The sequence below is a fragment of the Sinohyriopsis cumingii genome, chromosome 15 (assembly GCF_028554795.1).
Source record: "Sinohyriopsis cumingii isolate HCF-2022 chromosome 15, ASM2855479v2, whole genome shotgun sequence".
Classification (NCBI taxonomy): domain Eukaryota; kingdom Metazoa; phylum Mollusca; class Bivalvia; order Unionida; family Unionidae; genus Sinohyriopsis; species Sinohyriopsis cumingii.
Window position 1 is genome coordinate 48,672,290 of NC_142975.1, and position 13,865 is coordinate 48,686,154.

At 42.4% G+C, this 13,865-nt stretch overlaps 1 protein-coding gene across 4 annotated transcripts in view; it reads right to left on the reverse strand.

Annotated features, from left to right (window-relative positions):
- Window positions 1-13,865, reverse strand: part of LOC149781767 (synaptotagmin-2-like) — a 74,001-nt gene that overhangs the window by 21,056 nt on the left and 39,080 nt on the right. For 2 of the 4 annotated variants that reach the window (XM_089935904.1, XM_089935903.1), the window contains exon 3: window positions 1,116-1,318. The exons of the other annotated variants lie outside the window; for them this stretch is intronic. In XM_089935904.1, coding sequence (XP_089792030.1) covers window positions 1,116-1,182 — 67 coding nt within the window. In that variant the 5' untranslated portion in view covers window positions 1,183-1,318. The remainder of the gene's footprint in view (window positions 1-1,115; window positions 1,319-13,865) is intronic. 4 annotated transcript variants of the gene reach the window in all.

Here is a 13,865-nt window from a genome sequence, read left to right on the forward strand (position 1 = left end):
CGCGAAGTGGACAGGCCTATGAAAGAGTCTTGGAAAAACACCCCATATAGAACATAAACAGACAAAACAAAAACACAAATACAAAGAGAATACTACATAGTAAATATCCCCACTGACCTCTTCTTTCTTTCAAACCATGCAGCTCTTGTACTGTATGGTTGACAAATCTACAATCTTGTAGTTATACAAACAATTTTGGATTTTTTTAAAAGAAATAATTTCATAAAATAATAAAAAGAGGTCTAACTCGATTCAGGAGAAATACAATGAGAATAAAGACGTGTGGATTTTTAATCGAGCACAGCCTGTCTATTTCTAATTCTAGCACTTTTTGCGAGGAACGACACAGATTAACACTCGAATAAAACAATAGAATTTTTTTTCATAACCTAATATATTGCACCGTTTCGATCGCCAAAATTCTAAATTGAAAATAAATTAACGGAAAATAACATAAAATTTATTTAAATGGATTCTAAATCCAAAGAACTGAAATAAGACAACTGGGGAAAAACTTATTTATACTTGCTGTCTCAAACATACAGAAAATATACCATACACACAATATAGCACTAATACACATAACAAGCACTGAGACTTAGGCGACCTCTAGCAAAGGTCACACAATTTTCAAAGGAAGGGACTTAGAGCAAGGTGAATAAAACTAGGCTCGGACGAACGACCCAATAGATAACACTAGGGAAAAATAAATACCCCATCAAGAATATAAATTTAAATTTTTGATGCAAAATTCTGTTTAAATAGAACATACAACATATATGAGAGGGAAACACACAAACATAAAATACGTGTTAAATATTATTTTGGAAATGGGTGGGGGGCATCTGTCTGGTGCTCAAAAAAGAAACGTAATAACGAAAGAATGCGTCGTGTATGTCAAAATGAGACTATAGAAAAAAAAATATGTACAGGCGCTACTAGCTGATCATTTTTTGTCTGGAACGTGAAATGTGCATATTTGAATCGTAAAGACATTCCGATTCACAATTTGCTTCATTTCACCATCGCCACATAATTGTTCTAATCAGTGAAGAAATCTGTGTTGGTTGACGTTCAGATGTATCAAAGTTCGAATGTTTAGTACAAATGCTTACCTCCGCTAGTGTTGCGATGAACTGATTCATTATGAGGAAATACGCCAGATGAAAGTGGCAAGAGCATCCTAGTTTCTCCTCCTCTCCTTTCTTTGGTAAATGTTTTTTGGAGAACGACTTCGGTAGGTTATATGTGGCTGTTGGAGGCACCGATAGGTCCAAAGGTCTACATTAAGCGGCGATATGGGGCACAACGGAAACTCCTATATTAAAGTGGTCCATAGAATTAACATTGAGAATAATGTCAATATTGTTAGAAGCAGCTGACCTTAATTGGAGTCACGCGGTAACATTATTAGAGTTAGAAAGCACCTGGGGCACAACGGGAAATTATTGGGTAATTGTATTAGTGATAGTCCATATTTAAAACTTGATGGAGCACAATGGGAATTTTGCATGGTTATGGTAACAATAAGCACGATGGTAATTTAACATGGAAATATCATTTGGGGTACAACCGGAATGGTAATGTTGCAGTTTGTATCAACAGCCCAACACATTACATATGCTATCAAGCAACCACAGTTTGATACTATGCAAACACGCACTTCTGCAAACCAACGAAACGTGTAAGAGTGTTAATGTATATCTTCTCTACTTACATACACACAAACATGCTATCATATATGGATAGAAGTCTTTATGGACACACGTTATACTTACACAGAAGCATGACATCACAGAGAGCGGTGGTTTTTTTTTTTTTTTTTTTTATACACATGCTATACCCTGACACAAACATATTGCATTATCACACACATGTAGGAGTCAATATTTATATACACGCAATACTTAAATACTTACATACGTACAAACGTACTATCCAACGACAACGGTATAAGTGTTGATAGACGCACTATACTTACATTCATACAAATAGGGGATAGTAGTTAAGTGGGATACTATACGTACAATGGGAATTAGCATTACGGAGACCCCTGGGACAATATACGTACAATGGAAATTTAACATGGCGAAAAATCGTGGGTCAATATACGTACAAGGGGATTTAACATGGAGAAAAATCGTGGGACAATATACGTACAATGGAAATTTAACATGGAGAAAAACGCTGGGCCACTTTAGGGACAATGGGAATTTAACATAGAGTTTGGGTCTGTCTAGGGACAAGGGAAATTAACATGGGGAATAGAGTTTGGGCTTTTGGGATTTTTTTTTTTTTTTTTTTTTAAGTTTTTTTAAATTTAAATTTAAATTTAAATTTAAAAAAAAGGAGTAGGCAATGGAAAGGCTATCTCTTTTCGAGAAATATGGCTGGCCCTGAAAAGGGCCTTTGGGTTTTCTTCTGCTTCTAGTTTCTTCTTTTTCTCCACCAAGTTCTTATTTTATCTCCAACACTCTTTCTCTTCTTTTCTTTCTTTTTTTTCTCCTGCTCTTCTTTCTTCTTCTCTTCCTCCTCTTCTTTCTTCCTCTTCTCATTTTCTTCTTCTTTTTCAATCTTTTCGTTCCATTTGCTTATTCTTATTCTTTCCTCTTCATCCTCCTTCTCCTCCTTTATCTCTTTCATGACACCACTAATCTTGTCCTTTACCTTTTTTAAGTTATTAATTTCCATCTTTACACGATGGGGACTATAGGAATAATGGTCTTCAACCAGTCTTATCAACATCTGCTCCATCATTCCTAAGTTGTCTAAAACGTCTTGTAATGTTTGTATTTTGTCCATTTGGTTAGAAGCCATCTTCTTTTTTATTCTTTGCAGAATGGTTTGAACGACGAATACTGTGGGTTCTTATACTTAAAGCGCGTACGTGAAGGAAAACATCCCCCTAAAACGTAAAATTGATCTTACCTAGATCATGACCAAACAACGCGCGGACGTGAAGGAAAACATCCCCTACTTTTTCATTTCATATAATAAAACCCAAACTATACTCTCCACATACGCTAAGAAACAATAAACAAATAAATAATCTACTATCCACACAATCGTACGTGAGCGGGTACAAACACAAACACACAAACACAAACACACAAACACATACGCTAAGAAACAATAAACAAAATCCATAATCTACTATCCTCACAATCGTACGTGAGCGCTTACAAAACCCAAACTATACTCTCCACATACGCTAAGAAACAATAAACAAATCCATAATCTACTATCCACACAATCGTACGTGAGCGGGTACAAACACAAACACACAAACACAAACACACAAACACATACGCTAAGAAACAATAAACAAATCCATAATCTACTATCCACACAATCGTACGTGAGCGGTTACAAAACCCAAACTATACTCTCCACATACGCTAAGAAACAATAAACAAAATCCATAATCTACTATCCACACAATCGTACGTGAGCGGTTACAAAACCCAAACTATACTCTCCACATACGCTAAGAAACAATAAAGAAACCCATAATCTACTATTCACACAAACATACCTTAGCTCTTACAAGCACCAACACACAAACACATACCCTCACACTATCTTAGAAAAGAGTTAGTGTTTATATTCACACTACTCTACCTACACATTGGCAAATTGATGGTTATTTCTTTTCTAGAGTATTGGGTAGCCCTGAAAAGGGCTGTTTTTTTGGAACTTCATGGACACCTGGTTAATGGTGGCACCTTCCAGGCCTGGCGCCACATACACATCTTATCCACCAGTTACTTTTTACTTTTTTGGGGGAGAGAGCAGAGGCAGGATATGTCGCTTCAGAATCCCAATTTTCGCTCTCTGGGATTCTGAAATTTATTCTTCTTCTCTTCTTTTCCTTCTCCTCCTTTTCTTTGTTTCTTCTCTCCTCCTCTTTGTATCTTCTTTCCTCTTCTTCTTCTTCTTTATATCTTCTCTCCTCCTCTTCTTTTTTTCTTCTTTCCTCCTCCTCTCTTATCCTTCCCTCCTCCACAATGGCTTCCGCGGCCAGTTCATTCAACAGGCGCCTGGCATATTCCAGATGCACATGAAGTTCCAACAGTTTAGACAGTCTCGTGTTCATTTTTGGTGTTGATCAATCAACAAGGGTAGCTAGACTGCCCAGCGAGTTTCAATTTATAGTGAAAGCGCGGACGTGAAGGAAAACATCCCCCTAAAAAACATAAAATTGATGTTACCTACATCATGACCAAAAACAACAACGCGCGGACCTAAAAGAAACACTCACTCACTTTTTTATGCTACCCATCACTATTTTAAATTTTTTTATAAATCACTTCATTAGACTATCCACATACGCAAAGCAATCCAATCTAACTCCAAATATACACCTCAAACACCAAAAAAAACATGATTTTAATCTACTATTCATACCAACTTACTTAAGCACTTACTAACACACAAACACATAACCTCACATTTTTTAAAAAAGAGTTAGTGTTTATTTTCACACTACTCTACCTACACACATTGGCAAATCGATCGTTATTTCTTTTCTAGAGTATTGGGGTAGCCCTGAAAAGGGCTGTTTTTTTTGTTTGCTATGGCATTCATTTTTTAGTTTCTAAGAATGCGATGTCCTCTGAGGATAGACTTTCTGGCGATAGGTCTGCTTCTTCGGAAAGAAAAGAAGAACTCTTTGGTGTCGATACGGTAATCGACAAAGCCTCTGTCAGGTTCAGGTTGCTGCTCCTGCTGCTCTTGTTGTTCTTGTTGCTGCTGTCTCTGAAGTCTGTACTTCTCTGTCCATTCTTCTTTTTCCCTGTTCATTTCTTCTCTGAAGAGCTCTTCTATCAGGTCTTCAGTGATTTTTAACATTCTCACATTCTCTATTTCTTCTGGCTTCGGTATCAGACTGTGTCTGACCCTATGCAAATTCACGTAGGCTTCGTTGAGTTTAGCTAGTTTGGAGCACATCTTCTTAGGAGGATGTGTCGACAATGAATGGTTAGACTGGAAACAACCCGGTTCTTAAAGTTAAAGCGCGGACGTGAAGGAAAACATCCCCCACACGGTTTTTGAGTCGCAACGTTTAGTGAGTGTCATGAGAGGGATAGTAAGAAATGAAAGAGCATCAATCCAACATTCTTATAGCTAAACAAAAGACAAAGGCATTTTTTTTCAAAACACAACATTTTTTATTCAAAAATCACTTAACACTAAACAACAACTCTAACATTTTTAACAATAATCCAACAATATAACATCAAACAATTTTTTTCAAAACACAACATTTTTTATTCAAAAATCACTTAACACTAAACAACAAGAACTCTAACATTTTTTAACAATAATCCAACACTAAAAGTTTCTCCACTAGGTAAAGAGGGATAACAGTCTTCCATGGTTTCTAGTAATCTAGGATGACTTCTCTCAAACTGTTGATTTCTATGGTATTATCGAATTCTGCATACAGGATGACGTTCACCGTTTCATCAGGGTCTCGGTCTTTAAACTGAATTTCCACACGAATCTGGCCGGATTTTATAGGGTGGAAATGTCCCTCGTCGCTGCCTTGGTCTGGAGTGAAATCGAAAGCCCACAAACCGTAGCCTCCTGCATAATCCTCGTACGTAATACCGTGACTGGTATTGGTTCCTAACTGTCCGGTGGCTTCGTACAGGGACAAGTATGATCTCAAGTAATTCTTCTTGGTAAAGTCAGGTTCGAAAGGTCGGGTACACAAGGTCTTGCCATCGCGACTGACTTCGATTTTGGACACGCCAAAGTGTTGAAAGTAGAAAGGATTTTTTTCGGCAGCTCCGTTGAAGGCTGTATTCTCGACGATACCAACGATCAAACGTTTGGGTAACTGTCCTTGGAACAGATGATCTTCGATCATGGATCGCTGTCCCTTGGGAATGGTGAAGGTTTTCACTTCCACGCGTCGTATGGGATACTTGGCGGTCGTTCTACTCAACGTCTGACTGATGTCGTTTCCCACTTTAGGTAACACTTCCACACGGCGTACGTAGAGTCTGGCTTCTAGGATTTTGGTTTTGTAACCGTCACTATCAGCCATCAAATGGAAAGCGGCACTGCTACGATTCAGTCTCAGGCGGACATCCACCCCGTTCAGCAAATACTTTTCTTGCAACCACATGTCCAAATGCAAACGATCCATCAGTTCTAAACTTGTGTCGGCTCCCGTGATTCTCTTTCTTCGTTCTACAAATCCATCATTCTTGTCTTTCTTTTCATCAGTTTCCAATATTTCAAACTTGGTAGGTTCGTCAGCTTCCCATACCACACAGGCATTGAGATGAGTGTTCTTGGCATCTATTCCGTACGTCAAGAGATTTTCCAGGTAGGCACGATAAGGGTAAGTATCCATGCTGCTACTGACCAGTTTGTTATTCAAGTACAAGTCCACTCCACTGAACAAGGAATGCATGAAATTGTTGACGGGAGCTACTGCTTCATCGTCTATAGCACCTCCAGTCTTATCTAGAATTTTGACTTTCAGGTACAAGTAACTGCTATTCAGATCGATGTAATCTTCGGGCTGTCCTTTGATTTCAAACTCGATGGGAGCGGAATCGGTCAGTGAGGAGACGGGGTGAAATTCCACCCACTGGGATTCTTGCATGGTCATCATGGTAGGGGGCATGGCAAACAGATCCAGTTCCGTCTTGGAACAAGCGCAAGATTCTCGGTGCATCATTTTTTTGTCTCTTTTCTCAATAATCGAAAACGTCTAAGTCTCGAACGGTTCTTCTTTTCTTGGCCTTTCTCGCTTGAAGTCTGGTGAAAGGGTGTTTTCTTCGTCGTCTCTTTCTGCCTTGTCCTTGCTGAATGCCTGACTCGGTAGCGTGCAGGGCATTTATAGGTGTTTCTCGTTGGCCTAAAATGTCTTTGCCCGTTTGCAGCAAGACATTTTTGCCTGCCCTCATGAAGGCTTCTTTAGGGTTTTGTTTGTCGATGATGACATTTTGGAGAAATTCTTTGCCTTGCGTCAGTGCCGCATCTTTCAAGGCGTGCAATCCGCGTGTCACCATCGGTTTCAACACCGAGGCCACCGAACGAAAGGCCGATTTTAACATGTCTCCTAAACCGTGTCCTCGCTGTCGAGCAACCCCTCGGTACACTGGATACATGACTTACTTACGAGTCGTGAGAGAACCGTTTTCGAAAATGGAGTTTCACCGTGACTTTTCCTTTGGTGAATGGAATATTTTGTCCCAGATCTCCTTTTATAGCAATGTTGACCGTGTCCAAATACGACTTACTGACAGGCAAATAGTGAGGATGGACAAATTCGCGGTGGACGTGGTAAGTGTTTCCACCTTCCTCGTCAGCGTTCGTGGCAGAATCCACTTTGAAAGGAATGACACGCAGTAACGGTACGGAGGTGTGTCCCACCACGTTGTACTCCACCACATCGGAATACACGAACATTAAATTCAGTCCTTGGTTCAGTTCTACCGGGGCACGAAATAACTTGCTAAAAGACTCGTTGTCGTAAACGATGGGTAATTCGTTTTTCTTGAGCATGGCCTTTCTCATGTCCATGTCTCCGCCCAACATGTCAAACAATTCAGGACAAAATAAAATGGACACGATTTTACTTCGTTCAAATTTCATCAAGAAGCGACGAGCTGCTTTGTGGTACTCCATGGTGACATTTTTGTTGACATGCTCCAAAGCTTTCAGAAACACGACATTAAACCTGGAGGTTATGGTGCTGACCAAATGTTGACCACTAAAATAATAGCCTGGGGGAATGAACAAGTGATAGGTGGTGTACTTTTGTGTACGGGTTTTCTTGTCATATTTGACATTGCTATCCATCCACTGTTGCATTTGCTCGTCATGAACTTCCACATCAAAAAAATTTTGATTGAGAAGGACATTGAGGACTTGGGTCGGGTGAATCATTTCTACTAAAGCCACTTCCCAATGGGCTTCGTGATCTAACTGGATGGCCTGAGGTAATTTGGCCGTGTAACAGCACAACGTGTTCTTGGGAAACACCTCCATGGAACTGTCACTGGGTAAAGTTAAGTAAAATTGGTTTTGGTGACTCATAATTCCAGAGTTCTGTGGCTGTCCGAGGGGTTACTGGACGTCAGAGGCGTGTCTCCGTCTAAAATGGGGTTCTGGTTGTGATTGAAGTGGTGACTGGCACTGGCACTGGACACAAGGTTCCCGGGGTTCCCGTTCGAGGTGAATTTCAGGGAGGGATTAGGAAGCAGGTAACCGATGCAACTGCTCAATAAAATGGTCCACAATTGTTTGTCTCCTTGTTGCAAACTCAAATTGGCGATGGCTGCCCCGATGACACAATACACCACGAAGATTTGGCAGAAAAAGACGATTTGCGTTTTAGGCACACGTTCTCCACACCACACCCACAAGGGTTGTTTTTGTAAATCTTGCACAGAAGAACTAGGGGAAGGAGGAGTGGTCGACGTAGCTGCGTCTGCTGTGTGAAAAGGCATGATGGTCACTTCTTTTTATAGTCGATGACTTGCGAAGCGTCGATCCAAGAATCAAAACTGGGCGGATATCCTTTCCAACGTACTTTGACTTCTTTGACACGTCGTTTGCCCACTTTACGGGTTCTGCGTTCGAGAATGCTTTCGATGTCGTACACGTCGTCTTCTTTTTTGGTCACACGTTGTAACTCGGGCAAATAAAACGTTCCTTTGAGCACTTCTCCGTTCATGTCTTCCAATTTATAGACGGCAGGATGACGGCCATGCACTCGTCCAGTGACGCGAAACAATTCGGTCGTCCAGTTAGGTAAGTAACCTTTGTCGAAAGTGCGTTTGGTTTTGCCAATGCGCACCCAATCTCCTACGGCCAACTCTCCACTTTTCTTGGGGACAGCCCTCGTCGGGGACGTACCAAACAGGCGCTCAAACACCAACACTTCGTTCTCGGGAGTCACGTCTTCCGGGGCACGTCCGATGCTTCGATGGTAAGATTGGTTGTACGCTTGCACCAGGTGCGGTAAGATGTCGATGTACTTCAGAGTGTGGTGATGCGTAAAATATTTCCACATGCGTTCTTTCAAAGTGCGTTGAAAACGTTCCACGATGCTGGCTTTGGTTTCGGGATTCTCGGTGGTAAAAAAATGAATGTCACGTTTCTTTAATTCTTTTTGGAAAGCTTGGTTCAGAAATTCGGTACCTTTGTCCGTTTGCCATCGAAGAGGGTGACGACCGCTTTGTTTCAACACTCGTTGCAGGGCTCGCACTAACTCGCTGCTCGATTTGGAAGTCAAGGGCAAGACCCAGGCAAATTTGGAAAAGACGTCGATGACACAAAACAAATATTTGTAGCCACGATTGTAGCTGGCCAAATGAGAGACATCGGCTAAATCGGCTTGCCATTGATGATAGATGCCTTCCATTCGGGTGCGACTTCTGGCAAACTTGCGTCGAATGGGTTTGTGTAAAGTGTAGGTAGCTTGTTCTTGTAACCATCGTTGCACTTGAGGTAAACGGAGACTTTTCAGTCGAGTTTTGGCAGCACGATACAATTTTTGAACTCCTGCGTAACCTGCAGGATGCGAGGGATCGTAGTAAATGCTGGCTAAGACTTTTTCCATTTTTTTTTGTGTTGGTTGGTGTGTTAATAAGACACCCACTCTTGGAGGATGCTACTCTTTTTCTCTTGGGGTATTTTCTTGGATTGCAATGCTTTGCGTGTGCGGCCAGCAATAGGCGTCGAAGAGGAGAAGGATGTCTGAGCGGGGGATATCGGTTCTTGTTTCACTTCTGTCTTCACTTCTGTCTTCACTTTCTTTTTCTCTTGTGAGAAAGAAGGGGTGGCCATCATCTTTTTAATCCATCCAATTCTGGAGGTAGGTGGTGTTGTTAACTTGCGTACTTTTTCTGGTGGAGTTTGAAACCCTTCCTCTTCTTCTCCTTTTTCTGTCTTGGTCACGGGTACTGGTGGTACTGGTACTGGTACTGGTGATGGTGCTGGACTTTTCATCAAGGTCTTAAAATCTTTCAGAGTGGGTAGAGCTGTTTAGTCTAAAGCTTTCTGGTGAAAGAGTTGCAGTCGTTGCAAGAGTTGACCGTACTTTTGCGATTTTTCTGTTTCGGACAAATCTTGGCGATCCATCAAGGACTGCAATTCGTGTTGTAACTGGGACATCTCGCTCAAATGGGGATTGGGAGGTAAATGCGGGGTGCGTTGTTCTTGCCACTGATGGTATTCCATCCATCGTTTGTAAGGCACTAAAGCTAGTTTTCGTCCTTCCATGGGGTTGTCAGGGGTCGATTCTGAGATCTTGGGACTTCCTAAGGCCTTTTTATCTTGCTCCCAGCAGTCCTCCCAACATGGTTCCCAAGACTCCTTTCAGTATGGGGCCTACCAAGAGAGGTAAAATACCTCCACGTTGCACTAACATCTTCTTTTTTTGACGAATGGGAATTTCCTTTCGAACCATTTGGCGAAGAACGTGACGATGTTTGCTTAAGCATTGTTTCTGGTGTTTGGACAAAGGGATCGTGCCTTTCAAAACGTTCAAACAACATTCGCACACGGTATCGATGACCTCTTTGGAGGCCGTTTGAATGAGTTTTTTTCGTAGGGGTGGAGAAGCTTTGGACAGGACAGATAACATGTCCCCATGTTTGGCTAAACGTGGTGGCAGTCCTTTCCTTTTCTTTCCTTGGGGTTTTCTGGAGGGTGACATCTTTGAGTCTTCAGGAGCACCGAAAAAACACTGATACCCGACTTGGTCACAGGCCTTTTTTATACTGGAACGCGTCGCCACTGATTGTCTTTACGTCGTATCAGTTTGAGGACAGGCATGACACGTCGTGCAGGGGTACGCAACGGACTAAATTGAGCCAGTTCTTGCTTGGGCAAATCCAGTAAACTTTGTAACATGCCCGATCTTTCTTGAACTTTGATTTTGGGAGAAGGTACTTTGTGAGCAGCAGCCACTGCCACTAAATTGGAAGGTCCTGCCACTGGGGAAGTTCTTTTGGGGGTCATCAACGGAGAAGTTCTTGGTGTGATCAACGTCTCCAAGTACTCTTCAGTTCTGGGTGTCATTAACGGAGAAGTGGACAAACGTGAAGCTGCCGGAGACGCAGTCACCGCTGTGGCAGGTCGTGGTTTGCGAGTGTAAGGTTGCGTCCTGGCCGAAGTGCCTCTCTTGCGACTAGTTTTCTGTGGACTTTTCTTTTTCTGGGGGCTTCTTTTCTTTTTCCGGGGTGGTGTCTGGTCAGAGGAGGGTCCTGCCACTGGAGAAGTTCTCCTTGGGGAACTGGTCTTTTTCTTCTTGGGGCTTCGTTGGACTTTTGTCTTGGGTATAACTTTGGGGGCATTAGGATCTCATCTTAAGAGTGAGCGAATGATGACCCCTCCTAGAGTACCGCTCCCTCCAGGTTTCAAAATGATTTGTTTTTTGGTTTGAGTGTCGATGCGGGGATCGGCCAGTTGGACCAAAGCGACTTTGTTTCGATCGAAAAAGCGTTTGGTTTGATGAGGAATCTGAATGATTCCTTGGAGTAATTGACGTGCAGTCACCGTGAACCATCGTAAGACTTCTTTGAGACTAGCTTCTAAGACACGAGCTCGTGTTTGTGGATCTTTTTCTCGACTGATGCCATACAAGGCACGAATCAATTTGACGGGAAGATGCGACTGAAGGGACGTCACGTTCGCACTGAGAGTGAGACAGACGAAAAAGGGTCTGAGGTTTTTATAGATTTTTTTATGGGGAGTGAAATGAAGTCGAGGACGGAGACGTGTCCAGGACAGGCCCTCCGTCTTGGCACCAGTGGTGAAACAAGTGGGTACGAAATCGCAAATCCTCGGGAGTCGTAGGTTTCAAATCGACGAGTAAATAGGCGTGTGGAGTTTGAGTGGCATCGTCGTACGCCTGAGTCAGCCAAGGCGTTCCTAACTGTTTGGCTAAGACTTGCACTTGCGATTTATCTCGAGGGCTTTTAAACAAGACCACGTAATGCGCATTGAGACTGATGGTGCGATGGGCTTTACTTTGTTGAAACAAATTTTGGGTGATGTAAACGACACTGGCATTACGGTGATGCCCTTTGCGCGTGAACCACAGTTTAATTTCTTCTTCGTCTTCTCCTAACATGTCGTCGAAAATGACCAAATGGGTTAGACGGGAGTCAGAGACGATGCCGTCGTCTTCTTTAGGAATGCCTTCCACAAACACGATGGAATCGCCTTGACTTTCTCGCAAGAGGCTGTACGCCGATTGCCACTCTTTGTAACACCACACGATTCGTTGAGGGGGTCGATCGATCAAATGATGTTTATGTTCGATCAAACGTTTGACGAATTCGGTTTTGCCTGAACCGCTAGGTCCAGCAATGAGCATGTTAAAGGGATGGCGAAGATACAAAGCCTCCCAACTGGCACGATCTAAGTGTTCGTCGATGACTTTGACAGTAGAGGAAGAGGGAGCAGAGACAGCAGAGGTAGCCATGGTGTGAGAAATGTCACTTGTGACACGAAAAACAAACAAGACAAGAGTTTATATACTTTTTCAGAACACGTTTATTGAATGTTTCAAACATGAATACGAAAGACAAAAATGCATAAAAGCCAAAGGCTTAAGTACAAGAATAAAAGGCACATGATAACCATGAACGTGGAATAAACACAAGTGTCTGCACAACATGTTTTGGGTAAAGTTCTAACCAGTTCTATAGTAGGGGTAAGGTCACACAAGTGTCCTCCCGAAAGGGTCTTTCAGGCCTGTCCACGACAGTCCTGTCCTGGGTGACAGGTTCTTCTGGCACCGTCACTAACACAGGTTGAAAAGTAACTTTTTTCCTTGAATAACTCTCGTGCATACTGGGCCACCTCTTGTGTCCAAGCCTCAAAACCCTGGTCTCGGTGATGTCCAACATTTGACTCCTAACCAGTCTGGTTTCTTCTTCGTCAACGACATGGTAAGTTACTTCAATGAACAATGAACTATCGATCTTGCCTAGGGTTCCTTTTCATATACAGACCAATACCGACATGACCGTACGGTAAGGTGAAGTGATTGGGAAGTCGCACTCGCTTCTGGTATACAATTTGATAGACTTTTTCCAAGGGTCGACTGACGATGTGGTGAGTGGGTAAACGTACAATCTTGTTCGGTTGATAGGTGGTCACTTTAAAGTTTCCATCCTCTCCCGATTGCAAGGCTTCTTTCAATACCCCAAAGTTGACCACTCGACTGGTACGATGATTCAGAGTCAGTCCTTTCACTTTGCACGTCGTGTGCACTTCTCCTTGTTTGTCCCGGTATTCGTAGCCGTAATTTTTGGGACCACCACTGACGAAACTTAGAATCTTGTCGTCGGGATGCTCGTCTGTCCAGGCTCCTAAACGGTCTCCTTCGATGTCAGGGTGATGTTGAATCGGGTGATGGATGTAAATGCAACTGTCCGTGTCAAAGTACAGGACGCGTTCTTCTAACAGTTCTAAAGCTTCGTACAATTTTAAGCGAGCATGAGCTGTCACGTAAGCCGCAATGATGACATTTCCAAAAGGGTCGTCTTGTACAAAGTCCAGATCTTCTTCGTAATTGACCAAGATCAAATCCTCTCGAACGACGTCCACGTGTTTCATGTATTTGGTTTTGTCGTGAATCATCTGGAAGTAGCGGGAAGGTTCGGTCAAATATTCCGTCTTGGGTAAACACGGTCGTTGTGCCATTTTACCCCACAAGCAATTTAACATCACTTTGGCAAACGGTCGCCTGCCTTCGGTTTTTTCGATGTGGTCTAAAGAGATGCCTTCTTGTGCGTAGTATTTCTCTTTGAATTGTATTTGGTCTTCGGGAGTGTGACACCAGGAAGGATAGCCGCTGGCTTCTTGTTTCAGTTTCAAAAAGG